This window comes from Pristiophorus japonicus, chromosome 17, assembly GCF_044704955.1.
Source record: "Pristiophorus japonicus isolate sPriJap1 chromosome 17, sPriJap1.hap1, whole genome shotgun sequence".
In the NCBI taxonomy this organism is placed as follows: Eukaryota; Metazoa; Chordata; class Chondrichthyes; family Pristiophoridae; genus Pristiophorus; species Pristiophorus japonicus.
Genome location: NC_091993.1, coordinates 38,203,839 through 38,215,706, shown reverse-complemented (window position 1 = coordinate 38,215,706; position 11,868 = coordinate 38,203,839). Strand labels below are relative to the sequence as shown.

Sequence of the window (11,868 nt, the reverse complement as noted above, 5' to 3'; positions counted from 1 at the left end):
CTTGGGTATTTCAGCTACACGTTGTGCACAGTGATACAGAGTATTGGCGTACCAACCGATGTTCCCCTTTTTTTGGGGGGGGGCGCGCGGCCTATTCCAACTTCTGCGCATTCGCGTTGTTTTACACTGGGAAGGCGGCTCACCGGTTGCGTGGTACCTCGAGACAGCTGCACAGCCTGGTGGCTTAAAGGGAACTATCCAGGCTAACCTTTTTTCAACTCCTGCCATTACTATTTCAATTCGGCCCATCATCCCTATTGTCTCTCTAATCTCGCCTGCCTTCCACCCTATCACAGACCTTCCCCTTTTGTTCTTTCTTCCCCTCCCCCTTTCAGTGCTCCTTAAGAATGTGTTCTTTTCAAACATTCGCCAGTTCTGACGAAGGGTCATCGACCTGAAGCGTTAACTCTGTTTCTCTCTCCGCAGATGCCGCCTGACCTGCTGAGATTTCCAGCATTTTCTGTTTTTATTTCAGATGCCAGCATCCGCAGTATTTTGTTTCTGTATTAGCTTAAATGGAACGTCGGCACCAACACGTGCTACAGAGATAAGGGGCGATTTTCACTTGTTCTCTATACAGCAAGTATCTGAATGCTGCTGGGGGTGGGGGGGGGGGGGTGGCGGGGAAAGTGCCAGGCAAAGGTTAAGCCCAACAGTGAGAAGAAAGATCAAAGAGTGAGTCACTTGGGTACGTCTCACACAACAGCCCAGTAAGAGAGCCTGGAAATGCCTCACTTTGTGAACTGTTCCCTTGGCTGAAGAATTGTCATGGAATGAGGGACCTTTTTTTAAAATAAGGGATGAAAATGGCTGAAAATTGGGGTATACTACATAAAAACATTGCAGACTGTGCTAACAGGTTATAAATAACACTGAAATCTGAGCTTTTTTTCAGCTCATCACTCATCAAGTTGTTACAAGAAACCATTTTTACTATTACTTTGAGGGCAAATGTTTCATGTGAACAGTTCCAGACAAAAACTCCGTACCCTTTCATTGCAGTAAACAGAACTGAATATCGGGCGCTGCGTATAACGGGCGGCACATCTGATACTGCCCGTTTAGCGCCACCGCCTGAGGTGTTTAAAATTACAATTTACAAAGAGTCAACAGGAAAGGCTGAGGTTTTTTTTTTCCCCCACGTATCCTCTGAACATTATCTCTAAAACGCAGAGAATCTGAAGTGTCGATGTACAATCGATTCACTGCATTTGTCACTTCTTCATAAAACTTTGTAAAGTAGACATATTGTACTGTTTAGTTATTATTTGGGGCTTACAATTGGTGAAATCGAGTCATTTTTATATGGCTATAATCATCACAAATATTCAACACTAAAAGTGCCAGATCTACAATGTATGACTGACTCTTCTAATAACGAATGCAAGGAGCATTTTCTGCATGTGGTTTTTATAACGGGCTGACACAGAAAACTCCCACATGCCGATTCTAACCTAGGATTATAAGTCCTAGGATTTTACACATTACTTGTCTGTGTAAAACTGAGGCCTCAACTCACTGCAGCAACATTAGGTTAACAGTAAAGGGTCAACTATTAGCAGTGTAACTGAAAGTGGTTTGAGGCTCTCCAGATGCAGGAAGGGTTTTGCATTTTTTGAATGTTTCCTTTTATATCTGAAGTGTAATGTAAAATGCACTTGTGCCACTAATTGCCTATCACAACTGTCCACTCTGTTAAACATTTTATTAATAGTGGTTTCCTACTTTTCCTTTAAAGGAGTGTCTTGAGGCATGAATACATAAAACTAGAAGAAACCCCGCATTATAACTTGGGCATCCCGGCTGGAGACAACACCTTGATAAATGACTAACTTGTATTAAAAATAGAATGCTGCAGTCAAAAAAAGAGACACACTCGGTGAGATCATCCTTTATATGTTCGCCCGAAACACGTTTATCTGTAGCTGACGTGATATTTCTTTACAATCAAGAACAAGAGTAACTTCTGCCATTACCATCTCAAGTCGGCCCATCATCCCTTTTGTCTCTCTAATCTCTCCTGTCTTCCACCCTATCACAGACCTTCCCTTTTGTTCTTTCCTCCCCTCCCCCTTTCAGTGCTCCTCAAGAATCTGTTCATTTCGAACATTTGCCAGTTCTGACGAAGGGTCATCGACCCGAAACGTTAACTCTGTTTCTCTCCACAGATGCTGCCCGACCCGCTGAGATTTCCAGCATTTTCTGTTTTTATTTCAGATGCCAGCATCCGCAGTGTTTTGCTTTTGTAATACAGTAAATTCAATTAATTCATTCTGCAGAGGGTGGTAGATGCTTGAAGGCAGCACCAGGTGGGTAAGCCTACAACACTGCGAGCCTACAAATGACTCTGACTGCATTTCCTTCAAATGCGGGATTCCCGCTGGGAAGACTAGCTGCTTAATTTACTCTGATGATCAAACACATCTGAACTAGCTGTCGGCACAAGTTAACAATCTAAACTACTGAATACTTCATTCTCTTCCGTTTGTTTCTATCTACACACCTAAATATTTTTAAAAAAATCTAATACGCAGATGTGAAATGAAAGTGGTTTACAGTAATAAAAGGGGATAAACACTCTTGCCAGTAACTCACCTGGGTTCAAAAGGTTTCCTGGTCTTTGCTGTAAAGCTGTGAAACATCAGCTCACTTGGACATTCAGAAAAAGGTTTGGCCCCAGGTGGAAGTAAACGATTCTCATACCAACTTCTGTGATGTAACTTAAACACACATCTCTTGTAACTTAGAAAAAATATAGACACTAAAGCACAACAAATGCATATTAGATTGAAAAGCAGACCTGTTGAGATTCTTGTTTTAAGAATCTGCCGGTACATATTTGACGAGCGTAACAAACAGCACGGAAACCTTTTGTGCATTTCTGTATGTACAAGCAGGTTTACAACACTATTAAAATATCCTCCTTGGTTCGACTTGTACCAGGTTGTACTGTAGTCCGTTCACCCACACGGAGTTCTGTATAAACCGATTCACAGTCTTTTATAGATTGATTACGATCCAGAGGACAGTGGCGTATACTAATTAAAGCACTCTGCAGGAATCACAGCACCTCTGCTTGTAGGTTTTCAGGTGGCACAGCATCAGACGTTTCACAAGTGCACAGTAGCGTATTGTGTCCGTGCATTCTCCTTCAGAAGCTGAAAGCAACGTATCCAAATCTAAATAACTGGCATTATCAGGGTGAAGAATGGAAATAGATTCACTTTTTCATTTGCCATAGTTTTATCACATAAGAAAATTGTTTCGAGATCCCAACTTACTGTGCACAATTCTAGTCAAAGCAAAGATAGGTTGAAATCAAACTACTTTTTTTTTAATAGATTTTTATAGATTTTACATTTTATAGTGTCAGCTGTGGCTCAGTGGGTAGCACACTCGCCTCTGAGTCAGAGGTTGTGGGTTCAAGTCCCACTCCAGGAACTTGAGCACAAAAATCTAGGCTGACACTCCATTGCAGTGCTGAGGGAATGCTGCACTGTCAGAGGTGTCGTCTTTCAGATGAGAAGTTAAACCGAGGCCCCTTCTGCTCTCTCGGGTGTTCGTAAAAGATCCCACGACACTATTTCGAAGAAGAGCAGGGGATTTATTCCCGGTGTCCTGGCCAGTATTTATCCCTCAATCCACAAAACAAAAACAGATGATCTGGTCATTATCACATTGCTGTTTGTGGGAGCTTGCTGTGCGCAAGTTTGCTGCTGCTTTTCCCACATTGCAACAATGACTACACTCCAAAAGTACTTCATTGGCTGTAAAGCGCTTTGAAATGTCCGATGGGCGTGAAAGGCGCTATATAAATGCAAGTCTTTCTTTCTTTACTGTTTTTAGATTGAATTTCTTCCTGTACATTGAAGTCAGACTTTCTCTGTGTGGTATGGAATATAATTTTTATTTTGGATGCAAGACAAGGTAGAAATATACTTACTGTCACAAGAGGTTAGATTGCAACGCTGCCATGTAATTGGCCGTCTCTGCCATCCACAATACTGGTCAGCCACAGCCTTATTATTTTTGTTATGGATACAAGTTACCCGTCGAGACTGGAAGCCATTTCCACATGTTGCTGCACACTGTCTCCACGGTCCCGTTCTCCACTGCACGTTACATCTCTCTGATTTACATCGTCTCGCAGAAACCGGTCTGTGGATTACAACACATTATTACAAATGATTGGCACAGCAGTGGGCCGTTTGGGTCCTTCAAAAAGGTGCATGGAACCATAGACAATTACAGCGTGGGAGGAGGCTATTTCAGGCCACCGGCCGACAAAGAGCTGTCCAGTCCAATCCCACTTTCCAGCACTTGGTCCATAGCCCTGCAGGTTACGGCACTTCAAGTGCACATCAAAGTTCTTTTTAAATGTGGTGGGGGTTTCTGTCTCTATCACCCTTTCAGGCAGCGATGTTCCAGACCTCCACCACCCATCAGAAGGATCCGTCGGCATTGGGAGATTGCCTCACTACTGGTGTGCCGTTTACGCAGGAAAAGTGGACTGAGTCGTGGAATGTGATCCCTAAAACACCAGCAAAAATTCTCAGGAAAATCCTGGGCTGGGAATTTCCTTGGGGCTTCTCCCACCTTCGAGGAAATTTGCTCCCCAGGAATTCCGTGTGATAAAGACAAAATCTGACTTATTCGGTTACCAGTGGGCTGAGTATAAATGGACAGGTGACAGCATGCAACCCACCCCCAAGCAACCGCCCAAAATCCCAGAAATCCATACAAAAGATACAAGTTTAATTTATTTAGTTAAAATGGGCCGTAAACTGCATCCTTTCTGGGTGCGTATGATGTGCGCACAAACCCGAAGAGGCCTCACAAATGCCGGTTCTGGGCGTGCGATGCGCATGCCCAACTCATGTCCAGTGAATGTCCTTCAAACTCTAACGCCTGGTAAAAGCTTGTACCAGTGTAAGAGTTTTAAAACACAGAAATATTAAATTATCGCTAATTTTTATATTAAAAACCCTGTCCATTAAGGAAAGTTTATTTTTAACCCCATTAAAACATATTTAAAAAAAATCAAACACATTTTTTTCTAAAACATTTAATTCAATTCATTTTCAATTAATTTTTTTTAATATGTGAGGTGTTTTTTTTTAATTTGTGTTGTGTATCTGTGTTTTTTGGGAGTATTAACATTGATCTTAATGGGAGCTCCCATTATTATTAATGAGAATATTCCACGTCCATTGGTGGTTCAGGCCCACATGATCCCAGGTTTCTGGGATGTGTGGGTCCATACACTGGTCTGCGAAAGGAGGCCTCGGACCGCAAGTATACGTTCCTCCAGGACCACCAGGTACTTTCAGAAAAACATTTTCGGTTTGAGGCCCGCAGGAAGCCTCCAACCCCAATTTTCGGGCCTATAAATCAGTGACCTGGCTAATATCGGGTGCAAAGGTTCCACTAACCACCCAGCCAAGGAACTGTGTGAAATCACCAGCAGAGGGAGCAGTTGCTGGAGTCAGTCTACTAATGACATCTGAAATGAGTGAGTGCTACCCTATCCCTCTATCTACAGATATCCACAGTACATATCCTCAGTGCATATCCAAATCTTCTGTGCATATCCATAGTACATGTCGATTTAATTATAGATATCAATAACACATATCAATATACATATTAATAGTGCATATCAATACCCATTGCATCATTTCAAGAACGTGCTGAAAATAATTTTGTTAATTTGAAACTAACATCAGTAATATTCTAAAGTTCACTTTAAAAAGACATTTGCGATCATTTAAAATACAATTCAAAATACTTCTAGTATTTAATTAATGGACATCAAAACAATTCAATGCCATCCATAAATAATTTTCAACAATGTTGTCATATATTGGTAAATATTGCAGAGTGGAGATGTCACAAGCTACAGCAACCGTGTTCTCTTATTTGCTGAATACCTCTTTATTTTGTCACAGGTGAATTCTGTGGTTGATGTTCCATTTGTGTAGTGACATACAATCGGCCGATGCTGTACAGCAATACTGTGACCCACACAACGACCAGAACACTGTCAAACAAAACAAGAAGTGAATCGTTGGTGCTTCTGAAAAATGGGCAAAAAGCACTTGCTCCAAGTCTGGAGAAATCTGCTTTCCGACAGTGCACAGTGTAAATGTTCCAAAGTTTGTAACAGAACATTAAATGTAAACCTGAAGCATGAAAGCCAATTGGCAAGTGTATTCTCAAAACTGTTTTTGGTTGTAGTGGGGCGTCCTTTTGGCATGTGCTTCGATCCAGATCGAATGCTCAGGAGCAAATCATCACATACTGTACATAGATCCGAGAACATGAGAAAAATTCACAAACAAGAGATACTAACAGCAAAGATGAGTTGTTTGAGAGGAATACTGGGAGTAGTCAGGATGCAAAGAATCAAGGATGATATAGAAGGTCATTGCTTGGACAAGAAACAATGCTTATTAAAAAAAACTGAAGAAAGAAAGAGTTGCATTTCTATAGCGCCTTTCATGACCTCAGGACATCCCAAAGCGCTTTACAGACAATGAAGTACTTTTTTGGGGCAGTGTACAACAACAACAACTTGCATTTATATAGCACATTTAGTATACTGAACTGGCCCAAGGCTCTTCACAGGAATATTATAAAGACAAAAATTTGACACTGAGCCACATAAGGAGAAATTAGGGCAGACATACAGGAACAAGAAGCTGAGGAAGACCAAGGAAGCGCTGGATAGACAATGCTGAGGGTGACTTGTCACAGAAAGGGATACAGATGACTGATGCGGCCAGGCTAGTTCGGAATTGACAACAGTGGAGTGAATTCATCTCGGCCCCATCGTTTACACTGAGCTGATGGACGGGAATTTAGTCGTATCTGTAGTGGTACCTGTAGTAGTAGCAATAATCATATTGATAGTAGCAACACTAAGTTGAAGCCTACCGTTGTGCCTTTTTACACTCTTGTATCTTTACACATTTAATTGCACAAGAGACCAGTCCCCTCCTTTCACATTTAGCCAAAATAGGTGTGGATTTCAGCATGCGTTCTTGTCAATTTAGCAGTATTGGAGCTGCCCACTTCACATTTTTCAATGAACTTTTCTCTATTTTTCTTTGCTCCCTTTATAAGAACATAAGAAATAGGAGCAGGAGGAGGCCATTTGGCCCCTCGAGCCTGCTCCTTGGTGTGAATTTGTCATTCATTCCTTTCCATTGAACTTTTGGCAGGGCCTCCAAACATTTAGGCCTCCTTAAGGTCAAATATCTTTGCCAGCCTCAACCAAACGCTGTGCCATGAGAATATAAATCCTCCAGCAAGTCTGTCTGGGAATTGTGAACATCTCCGTCTCAATAGAATTACTACAAAATACTGTGTAAAAACAGCGCTAAAATAGCATTTGTTCAGAAAAAACTTTTAAAAGCAAGTTACTGTGCTTAGCGTAAATCCACAGTGATATGCGATACTTAACATCTGGCAGTCTCACCTCACTTATCACATGCAGGCAAGGCAGCTAGCAGTTCATTGGAGCCAGTAACCAATACCCAGTGTTCTGAATCAGCATGGGATCAATAGCCAATCTTCGAAACCCCATTGATTTACACTTTGTTATCCCCTTCTTTATAACATCACAAACACACACATACACAAGATGGCTTTACAGGAACTTGTCATGTGACCTTGGACTGGGAAAATATACTAAAGAATGGGACGGTTGATGAGCAGTGGCAGACATTTAAGGAGATATTTCATAACTCGCAACAAAAATATATCCCAATGAGAATGAAAGACTGTAAGAGAAGGGATAACCATCCGTGGCTAACTAAGGAAATAAGGGAGGGTATCAAATTGAAAACAAAGGCACACAATGTTGCCTAGACTAGTGGGAGGCCAGAGGATTGGGAAATTTTTAAAACCCAGCAGCGAACGACAAAAAAAATGATTGAGAGGGGGAAGATAGATTATGAAAGTAAACTAGCACAAAATATAAAAACAGATAGTAAGAGTTTCTACAGGTACATAAAAAGGAAAAGAGTGGCTAAAGTAAATGTTGGGCCCCTGGAGGATGAGATTGGGGAATTAATAATAGAGAACAAGGAAATGGCAGAGATGTTGAACAAATATTTTGTATCGGTCTTCACAGTAGAAGACACTAAAAACATCTCAATAATAGATAATCAAGGGGCTATAGGTAGGGAGGAATTTAATACTATCACTAATGGAGTAGTACTAGGTAAAATAATGGGATTAAAGATGGACAAGTCCCCTGGACCTGATGGCTTATATCCTAGGGTTTTAAGAGAAGTGGCTGCAGAGATAGTGGATGCATTGGTTGTAATCTACCAAAATTCCTTGGATTCTGGGGCGGTCCTAACAGATTGGAAAACCACAAACGCCCCTATTTGAAAAAGGGGGCAGACAAAAAGCAGTTAACCTAACATCTGTCGTTGGAAAAATGCTGGAGTCCAGTATTAAGGAAGCAGTAGCGGAACATTTGGAAAAGCATGATTCAATCAAGCAGAGTCAGCATGGTTTTATGAAAGGGAAATCACGTTTGACAAATTTGCTGGAGCTCTTTGAGGATGTAACGAGCAGGGTGGATAAGGGGGAACCAGTAGATGTGGTGTATTTGGATTTCCAGAAGGCATTCCATAAGGTGCCACATAAGAGGTTACTGCACAAGATAAAAGATCACGGGGTTGGGGGTAATATATTAGCCTGGATAGTGAATTGGTTAACTAACAGAAAACAGAGTCGGAATAAATGGGTCATTTTCCGATTGGCAAACAGTGACTAGTGGGGTGCCGCAGGGATCAGTGCTAGGTCCTCAACTATTTACAATCTATATTAATGACTTGGATGAAGGGACTGAGTGTAATGTAGCCAAGTTTGCTGATGATACAAAGATGGGTGGGAAAGCAAATTGTGAGGAGGACACAAAAAATCTGCAAATAGATATAGACAGGCTAAGTGAGTGGGCAAAAATTTGGCAGATGGAATATAATGTGGGAAAATGTGAGGTTATCCACTTTGGCAGAAATAATAGAAAAGCAAATGATAATTTAAATGGAGAAAAATTGTAAAGTGCTGCAGTACAGAGAGACCTGGAGGTCCTTGTGCATGAAACACAAAAAGTTAGTATGCAGGTACAGCAAGTAATCAGGAAGGCAAATGGAACGTTGGCCTTTATTGCAAGGGGGATGGAGTATAAAAGCAGAGAAGTCCTGCTACAACTGTACAGGGTATTGGTGAGGCCACACCTAGAGTACTGCGTACAGTTTTGGTCTCCGTATTTAAGGAAGGATATACTTGCATTGGAGGCTGTTCAGAGAAGGTTCACCAGGTTGATTCCGGAGATGAGGGGGTTGGGCGTATACACATTGGAGTTCAGAAAAATGAGAGGTGATCTTATTGAAACTTGTAAGATAATGAGGGGGCTCGACAAGGTGGATGCAGAGAGGATATTTCCACTCAGAGGGGAAACTAAAACTAGGAGACATAGTCTTAGAATAATGGGCCGCCCATTTAAAACTGAGTTGAGGAGAAATTTCTTCTCTCAGAGAGTTGTAAATCTATGGAATTCTCTGCCCCAGAGAGCTGTGGAGGCTGGGTCATTGAATATATTGAAGGCGAAGAGAGACAGATTTTTGAGCGATAAGGGAGTAAAGGGTTATGGGGAGCGGGCAGGGAAGTGGAGCTGAGTCCATGATCAGATCAGCCATGATCCTATTGAATGGCGGAGCAGGCTCGAGGGGCCATGTGGCCTACTCCTGCTCCTATTTCTTTAGTTCTTATGGTCCTTTTATTATATACATCAGCCGTTGCATTACCACAGTAGTCTACTTGGGGGAGTACTATACTACACCCACCTTGCACGTTTCAACTGCTGCCGATTTGCACAAGGTACAGAGGGTGTGAATGCTGAGCTGCACGCCAATGGGATTAAAGGTTGGCGTCACCTGACCCCCAAGCAGAATACCATGTCCACAGGGTTTGGTCTCCGCAGATATAGTAAATGGAGAAAACTCCTCCTTCTACAATAGCTTCTGTGGCCGCGGAATCTTGGAGCACCAGTGTAATCAGATCAGGATTTAGACCTTTCCGTCGCATGTAGGCCGAGGGTAAGAGTGGAAGCAGCAATTCGTATCACTGTTCTCTGCAAAACACAGGGCATGACACATCACGCAGCACCACATCAGCAATATCCCAAGGGAGATGTTCGATTTTCCTCCCACACAAACATATCATCTGATACCTTCGCCAACAGCTGTTCTGTTAACAGGAAATAAAATAGGGCCAATTTATTCTCTTGTGTTGCATATTCTTCAACACAACTGAATACTTGCATTTCAACTCAGCTTAAGGAAACAGAAAGTTGTACTTTCATTGTTAATGGCTGTTCTGCATCTAAAATTAATCAGGCCCTTAGGTACACATATAATGCAGACTTCCGGGGGATTGTGTAAAGCGGGCAATAATGAACCAACCACCAGTTATACACCTCCTCCATTGGTGCTACTGATTCAGTATCGCTCAGAGTCCAAATTAGTACCAGAATCTGATTAGTCCATGTTGGTGACAGCCCAACGGCAAATTCGAGTTAAATGACCCCACCGCCAAAAGGATGATGGAGTAAAGTTCCATCTTTACTGCCTGGGCCTCATGCAGGGCCTGGGTGGAGCAGAGACGGGAAAACGCAGCAGAGAGAATTGTACACTAGTAACAGAACCCACTCGATTTGGGCTGTCACCAATTGGGACTAATCAGATTCTGGTGGTAATTCTGACTTTGCACGATAAGTGCAAGTCGGGCGATATCGAATCAGTCGCCCCAATGGGAGAGCTGTATAATGGGTGGCCTGTTCACTATCGCTCGGCTTGCCCTCCAGTTAACTTAATGAAAGGAGAATATGGCAGATTCGGTAACAGACCCGATATCCTCCCCAACCGACTGTCTTCTGTGCACTGCTCCCAGACTATGCTTATTGCCCAGATGCGCAAGACAAAAAATCTACTTGTTGGTGTTGAATTACAGGTAATTTGTCACCTGCTGGGGGTTATAAACTTGTAATCCCGAAACAGTGCGCAGGAAATAGTAAACCTGAGAAGTGTTACACTTGACTGACATCTGTTTAGTTATGCCATTAAATACAACCCAGAAAATTCCTTTGGTCCAAGTTTTGCTATTTTTCACTCACTGGCAACCCACTGTGTAAAATTCTGAGCGTCTGAAAAGACAAGAGCTTTACCCAGAGGCCTAAATAATAGGCATCAGCAGAACTTCAACCCTTTCATTCTTCATCATGATCATCATTCATATCAAAGAGCCACCATATCATTGTCAGCAGGGAACGCCATCATTACCTCTCCCCATGCTGGACTCTTCCACACTGCACAGGGCTGCAGTAAACACTCCTCTTCTTCGGGTGGCTGTTCCTTCTCCTGTGCACAAAACACTGGCGATAAAATTCTTAATGTTCCGCTGGCTGTTAGCTGCTCACACGTCACTTGCTGCTGGCGGACTCCTTTCCCACATGAGACCGAACACTCTGTCACCGCGGCCACAACCCACCTAGAGGGACAGAAATGAGCTCAATGCAGAGTCGATGTTGTGTATTATGAAATCTTTTTTGAAATAAATAGCCTGTATTGTAAAATGATTTCTCTGTACTGCCCAAAAAAACAGGTCGAGGAAGGAAAGGTATAGCTTAATAATGATTTAACTCTTAGCCAAGAGCACTTTGATTTCCAATATAACAACATTTATGCTCAAGTACATATGCCTGTGATCTTCATGAACAAACTGATATACAAGTCTGAAATGGATAACACATTGACAAAGTGGTTTACCTATGAAGAAGACAGAGTTTCTCCA

General features: G+C 42.2%; 1 protein-coding gene across 1 annotated transcript in view; it reads right to left on the bottom strand.

The window, feature by feature from the left end:
* Positions 1 to 1,971: 1,971 nt before the first annotated feature.
* Positions 1,972 to 11,868, bottom strand: part of LOC139227970 (ADAMTS-like protein 3) — a 61,752-nt gene continuing 51,855 nt past the window's right edge. Inside the window, exons 8-11 of the mRNA XM_070859129.1 lie at positions 11,358 to 11,565; positions 5,931 to 6,040; positions 3,944 to 4,158; positions 1,972 to 3,158 (exon numbers count right to left, since the gene is read on the bottom strand). Coding sequence (XP_070715230.1) covers positions 3,043 to 3,158; positions 3,944 to 4,158; positions 5,931 to 6,040; positions 11,358 to 11,565 — 649 coding nt within the window. The 3' untranslated portion in view covers positions 1,972 to 3,042. The remainder of the gene's footprint in view (positions 3,159 to 3,943; positions 4,159 to 5,930; positions 6,041 to 11,357; positions 11,566 to 11,868) is intronic.